At 32.7% G+C, this 7,382-nt stretch overlaps 1 protein-coding gene across 1 annotated transcript in view; it reads right to left on the minus strand.

Moving 5' to 3' along the window:
- The window catches only part of LOC111382410, a 10,159-nt gene extending 9,373 nt beyond the window's left edge, over positions 1 to 786 (minus strand). The window contains exons 1-2 of the mRNA XM_023006381.1: positions 611 to 786; positions 43 to 137 (exon numbers count right to left, since the gene is read on the minus strand). Of these exons, the coding sequence (XP_022862149.1) occupies positions 43 to 137; positions 611 to 786 (271 nt within the window). The remainder of the gene's footprint in view (positions 1 to 42; positions 138 to 610) is intronic.
- Between the last annotated feature and the right edge of the window lie 6,596 nt (positions 787 to 7,382).

Here is a 7,382-nt window from a genome sequence, read left to right on the forward strand (position 1 = left end):
TGGAGTTGGGGATGGTAATGGAATTGAGAGGCAGAGGAGGACCAAGGCTGGTTGGGTGGAGGTGGTGGTCTTTGGTAGGGGTCAGCCGTAGACGGCGGCGGATGAGGTGGCGGTGGCCTCGTGTAGGGGCGGGGCAGCTGGTAGTCCATGGGTTTAGGGTTTATTTGTGGTGAATTACAATTATTTTTCTGCGCGCAGGCGCATATGCATCTGTGTATAAGAGGAGAGAGATGGAATGACTATGGTGGTATCGGGCGGGCATTTTTCAGAAATACGGTCCGAAGATATTATTAAATAATCCAATCAAACAATATTTTTAAGGGAAAATTGGAGCAATGCTTCCTAACCTTTCACATTATTGCACACATTATCTTAACTTTCATTTTGTGCCATCCACAATTCAAAATCATTCAAAAATATGCACATGAGGTCCAAATGGATGGAAATCGTCTATTTGACAGTTAGTTGACCAAAAATCAAGGAATTTTTGACCAATTTTAAAAGGTTAAAATGGTAAATATATATTTTATATAATAAAACAATTTAAAATAAAATAATTAAATCAAAAAGTTAAAAACTAATACTATAATCTTCCCCACCCCACCCCAACCTCAAAACGAAACCCAAGTAAGGTCTTCGCCATCGCCAGCCATAGCCCCCACCATCGACCAGCCAACAACACAACTGATCGGCCAAAAAAGGCTTGCCTCCTTCAGTTGCCCCTTCAAAAACAAGAGTCACAATCGATCGATCAAAGCACAGAAAATCGAAACCAAAAGACTCCATTGCACCATCCCTCCACAAAAAACTATCACAATCAACCAGCCAAAACACAGAAAATCGAAACCAAAAAACTCCATTGCACCATCCCTCCAAAAAATACAGTCACAATCGACCGGCCAAAACACAGAAAATCGAAACCAAAAAACTACATTGCACTGTAAATCGAAAGCATTAATTTAGAACATACTATTGAAATTAGGGCATACTACTGGATTTACTCAAATCCCATATGAAGATGTTATGCCATCACCGTTGCGAGTTTTTTTTTTTCAGCCTAGCAAATTTTTTCTTTAAGCAGTCGCAAGTTTTTTCTTCTTCAGCTCCGCCGCAAGGTTTTGTTCGCGATGGCGATAGCAGTCGGTGTCTTGGGTTTGGTTTTAAGGTAGGGTGGGGAAGATGACACTTTGAATAGGGTTTTAGTTTTTAATTTTTTGATTTATTATTTTATTTTATTTTAATTGTTTTATTATATAAAATATAAATTTACTATTTTAACCTTTTAAAATTGGTCAAAATTCAGTTAACCCTTTGACTTTTTGTCAACTAATGGTCAAATAGACGGTTGCCATCCATTTGGACCTTAAGTGCATATTTTTGAAAGGTTTGGAACTGTGGGTGACATAAAATGAAGGTTAAGGTAAAGTCTGTAAAAATTTGAAAGTTAGGGACCGCTACTGCAATTTTTCCTATTTTTTATAAAAGAACCTCGTTTCAATATCAATTGGTCTAATGACCTCCTGTTATAAAACACATTAAATAAATAATATCAAATATTCAAAACATCTTTTTTATTTTAATAATTATGGGTATCCGGACCAACTTATGCTCACCATGACTAATCACACATGTCTTGAAATTTACAGTCAGGTACTCACTTTAATGACCCTAAGAGGACTCGAACTGGTGACTATTGGAGAGCAAACCTAAAGTCTGACCACCGAACTATCCTTTAGAGTTAAATATTCAAAACATTGTCACCAAGGAAAAACCCAAATACTCTTTCAATCCAATCAAATTCCTGAATTCATCTCCAAAATACATCGACGTGCTCTCCCTATGATTGTTATCCTAAAATCTTGTTAATCATTATATTCTTTACCTATCTTCTCCAATATTTTGAGCATTTTGATCAAGAATTTTGATTTCTATATTATTTACATTGATTTCATTAAGTTCGCTAACGCGCCCTTTCTTCAGCTGGCTTCACCCTATCTATTCATGGAAATTTTTACTTTATTTGAAGAAAAAAATAAATGTATTTTTAGAAATCTTATATACATTGGTACTTTAATTATTGAATATAGTATGAAATGATATTTTAGTTGATTTTATTTTCACTTTTGGTATATTTTTGTGCAGTTCACAATTATTGGATGATAACGGCACCCCAATCTTTATCTATAGTGTAGAACAATACTACAACTGTGACCTTCCATTTAAAATGACAGTACAATCGTTATCTATTGTGGTCTATCCGTTATTGATAATAAAATGTGGTTACTTTAATAATTTAAATATGATAACTATTTTTATATTAGTTTGATATATACTTGAGTAAATTTTTTTATTTTATTTGCAGCTATGAATTCTGTAGAAACAATATGGTTACAAGTACTCTATTTTGTTGAGTTTAAAAAAACTGAAGAAGGCAAATGGACATGGAGTTACGTAGCAAATGATGAAGAAAATTTGAATATTCTTTATGTTTCAACTAGCATTTCATATATAGAGTTGTACAACAAAGTGCATGAACTTGTTAATGTAGATTCAAAGTTATACAAAATTGAGATGATGCCTCTGGAATGTCTTAAGTTTTTAGTTTCATCACAAATGATTGACTATGACATGAAAGTGAAGTGGTTTATTTCTATCTATAAAAAACATCCAGTTGCATGACTATTTCGACCTACATTGCAGATAAGTGTGATAGTGTAAAAGAGTTTGAAAGAGATTGTGAAATAGAAACTAATGATTTAGTAGAAAGAGGACACGTGAGCAATCGAAATAAAGTTGTGAAATATGATGGTGATTATAGGAATTATAACATAGAAGGAAACTCTGTGAATTGGGATAACTAGCACATAATTCAAGGTAGTTCCCAAAAATAAAATTTCAAAGATAAATCTCCCCAAAGAGATGAAAACAATATCGATTCCTCTATGCAAGAAGGCATTATTGGTATTTCAACACAAGTTGTGAGTTCAATTCCTTATGGATTATCAGTTAAGATCCCCAAAAAGAGGATGTACATGACTAGGGACTATTTTTAACTGAAAGTGCTTAGATATCAAAACTCCAGCTATTTGCTATGAAGTATCCCAAAAATAAAATTTCAAAGATAAATCTCCCCAAAGAGATGAAAACAATATCGATTCCTCTATGCAAGAAGGCATTATTGGTATTTCAACACAAGTTGTGAGTTCAATTCCTTATGGATTATCAGTTAAGATCCCCAAAAAGAGGATGTACATGACTAGGGACTATTTTTAACTGAAAGTGCTTAGATATCAAAACTCCAGCTATTTGCTATGAAGTACCGATTTGAATTTAAAGTAAAGAAATCAAATAAGAGTATGTAAACAGTCGTTTGTGTTGGAGAAAGTTGCAACTGGCATTTAAGGGGAATGAGCATAGCTAAATATGACGAAAATATTCTGGCCATCACACTTGCTCTATGAGTTTTTATCGCAGGAATAATAGACATGCTACCTATTCGGCAATTGGAAAGCATGTAGCTCCAGAGTATCATGATGCCAACATAGTGTACAGACCAAGACACATCACCAATGACATTTGTTGGTAAAATATCACAAGGCATTTATATGGCCAAAGAATTTGCTTACAAAAAGGTTCGAGGTAGCCCTGATGATAGTTATGTGAAGTTACCGACGTTTTGGAGATACTCAATCTTGGCACATTGAATTTTATTGAAATTGATAATGATGGACATTTTATGTATTTTTTTTATAACATTAGATCAAGCATACATGGATTTATCTCTTCAGTTCGACAAGTAATCTGTGTGGATGTAATATTTTTGAAATCTAATTATCAAGGTACATTACTTGTTGCCACATGGCAAGATGCAAATCATCAAATTTATCCACTTGCTTGGGGTATAGTAAATTCAGAGAACAATAATTCATAGACTTGGTCTTTCAGAAATTGTGACAAATAACCAAAGACACAAACGAGCTAGTATTTATATCTAACCGTGCAGCAAGTATATCAAATGGTTTTAGCAATATCTATCTTAATGCACATCATGGGCATTGTATATAGCATTTACAAACTAACTTGAAGAGCAAATTTCCCGCATTAATATTGTGCCGCTGTTTAGAGCTACCACAAAGGCATATAGTTTGGGAAAATTTGATATCAATATAGAAGCACTATGCAGTCTACACTAGAAAATTCGAGGGTACTTAGGGGATAATTTTGGTGTAGAGTATTGGTCAAGAGCACATTTCAATAGAATTAGATACAATAATATGACCACAAATAATGTAGAACATTGAACGCATTGTTGAAAAGTTCTCGAAAATTTTCTGTACTTGCTTTGATCGAGCATATCAGAGAGAATATATAGAGATGATTTCATGATAGACATGTTGATGTTGAAATTTGTACCTGCTACCTCACCCCACCTTGGAAAAGAAGATATACAATAGGTATAACAAGTCAAAAGGCAAGCTCTTAGCCCTGTTGAAATGCGAGTGATGAAATGGAAAGCTTCATTGTTAATTAGGAGAGAGAGACATGTACATGCAATGAATTTAATCCAGACCAATTTTCATGTGCACATGCAATTGCTATAATAAGGGGCGTTAGAGATAACTGTTACAGGATTTGCTTTCTATTTTATAGCATATCTTACTGAAAATGAGCTTATTCTGAAAATATATATCCACTGCTAAATGAGATGAACAAGGAAATTCTCGTTAATGTCCAATCAAGAAATGTGATATGACTGTTGACACGAAGAAAGTAGACGTCCACAAAAAAAGGAAACAATCAGTCGGAGAGGTGCGCAAGTCTCGTAAGTGTAGTAGGTATTTAAAAACTTGGCATAACCACATCACTTGTACAGATCGTGTACCACTTAGTGAGAGACATGAACAATGAAGACAAAATAGCACATCTGCTGATTTTTGTGTTTTATGATGTGCTGCTTTTGTAATATTGAAAAAAGAATGAGGAGTTATGATGTACTGCTTCTATCATTTTGAAATGCAAATTACTTATAATATTTGGAACGATTGATTCCATCATTGTCTTAGAATCGATAAAGCCATAATGACGATTATACTTTTTTTGTTAGAATAAAATATCATTGGCGTTGTTTTGAGTATTTTATCTAAAAAATATAGAAATTTTGTTCCAAAATTAAATATTATTGGCTTAATGGCAATTAATTTCAAAATATAAACGGTATCAATTATGCATATCGTGTTTACATACGTAACGATACTTGTGTCGTTTTCATAACAGTAACGACACTTTTACTATTCTCTTTTTTCATGTTGATTAAATAATGAGCATTTCTCTCAAATTTTGTAAACAGTATGTCCATCTTACAATTTAAATGAGTTCAACTTGTCGGTTACGGGGCTTGGATGGATCTTGGCTATTTATGCTCATGTTTATAGACTTCTACAGTACTCGTTTTGTTTAACAGCACTTGTGTCGTTTTGTTAATTTCTATTGATTTTTCCAATATTTTACTTATTTTATACCACAATGACCTCAAGCATTGGACCACTTAAGTTAAAAACAAAAAAAAAATTTGGTTGTGACAAATATCGGTAGAATTGATATAAATTATATGATATCGAGTTTGTGACATCACAAGTCATTATCAACATTTGTCAGAAAATATAATTAATGAGCACATATCTCAAATTTTGTAAACGGCATGTCCATCTTGTAACTTAAATGAGTTCAACTTATCGATTATTAAGGCTCGGATGGGTCATGGCTGCTTATACTATTTTTTATATATACAAAACTATGCAAGTGATATTAACGACACTTGTGATATCTCTAACATTTTGCTTCTTTTCCACTACAAAGACAACAAGCTTTAGACTTAAGTCAGAAATGTTGATTATGTGACATCAGTAGAATTGACATAGATTATATGATATCGAATGAGTAAAATCATCAGTCATGATCTACATTCATTAAATAAAAAATAATGAGCATATCTCTCAAAATTTGTAAATGACATGTCCACCTTGTAATATAAATGAGTTCAACTTATCAAATATCGAGGTTCGAAAGGTTCGTGGCTACTTATACTCGTATTTATAGATAGAACGGCACACACAACGTTTAACAACACTTATGACGTTGTGTTTATTTTTCCAATAGTTTGCTTCTTTTCCATCGAAACAACATTAAGCATTGGACCGCATAATTTGAGAAAGTCAGGAATGTTGATTATATGACAAATAACGATAGAATTGACATAAGTTATATGATATCAAGTTTGTGAAATCACAAATTATTATCTACATTCATTAGAGGATATAATTAATGAGCTATCTCTCAAATTTTGTAAACAACATGTCCATTTTGCGACTTAAATGAGTTCAGCTTATCGATTATCGGGACTTTAGACAGGTATTGGCACCCGTACTCTTATTTAAAGATAAACATCACTTGTGTCATTCTATTAATTTTTTCAATATTTTGCTCTCTTTTTTTCCACCGCAATGATTGCAAGTATTAGATTCCTGAACTTCTCTTGTGCCATTTTAAAAGAACAAGTTTGTGTATTGTTATAATGTCACTTGTGCTGTTTTCTTATATCTTTTTAATATCAATCACAGCACAACTGTCGTTCTAAAAGATGTTCTCATCTTAGTAACGGCACAAGCATTGTTCTCTACACAGTAATGACACTTGTGCTATTCTTATGAATAAGTTTATGTATTGTCATAACGTCACTTTTTCCATTCTCTTAAATCTTTTCAATATCAGTAATAATACAAATGTCATTCTTATAGACTTATATTTACAAACATAATGACAGTTATACCATTCTAATAGATGCTCTCATCTAAATAATGGTACAAGCGTTGTTCTCTACACTGCAGTGACACTTGTGTTGTTCTCAAAAATAAATTTGTTTATCATTTAACGTAATTGTACCGTTCTCTTAGATCATTTCATAACTTAGTAACGGCACATGTGTCATTCTCATAAACTTATATTTACTAGCATAATGATAGTTATTCATTTCTAATAGATGATATCATCTCAGTAATGGCACAAACGTCATTCTTATGAACAAAACTTTATAAACATAACGATAGTTATATCGTTTTAATGGAAATGGGCATTAAAACTGTAACTACAATCAATGTTTAACTTAAAGCAAATATGTGCAATTGTAAAATCAATCTCCAAGATAATAATACGAAAAATAGCTTCAAAAAATTCACCAAATCTACGAATCAAAGTGCTATGCAAATATTTATGTGACTATTTTCTCCCTTGAATAGACATATACTCCGGACAAATCAAATTCATATTCAACTAAGCTTACAAAACTCTATGTACTTCACTGTGAATAGCCCATAATCAGATCTACA

This window comes from Olea europaea, unplaced genomic scaffold (assembly GCF_002742605.1).
Source record: "Olea europaea var. sylvestris unplaced genomic scaffold, O_europaea_v1 scaffold2492, whole genome shotgun sequence".
Lineage (NCBI taxonomy): Eukaryota > Viridiplantae > Streptophyta > Magnoliopsida > Lamiales > Oleaceae > Olea > Olea europaea.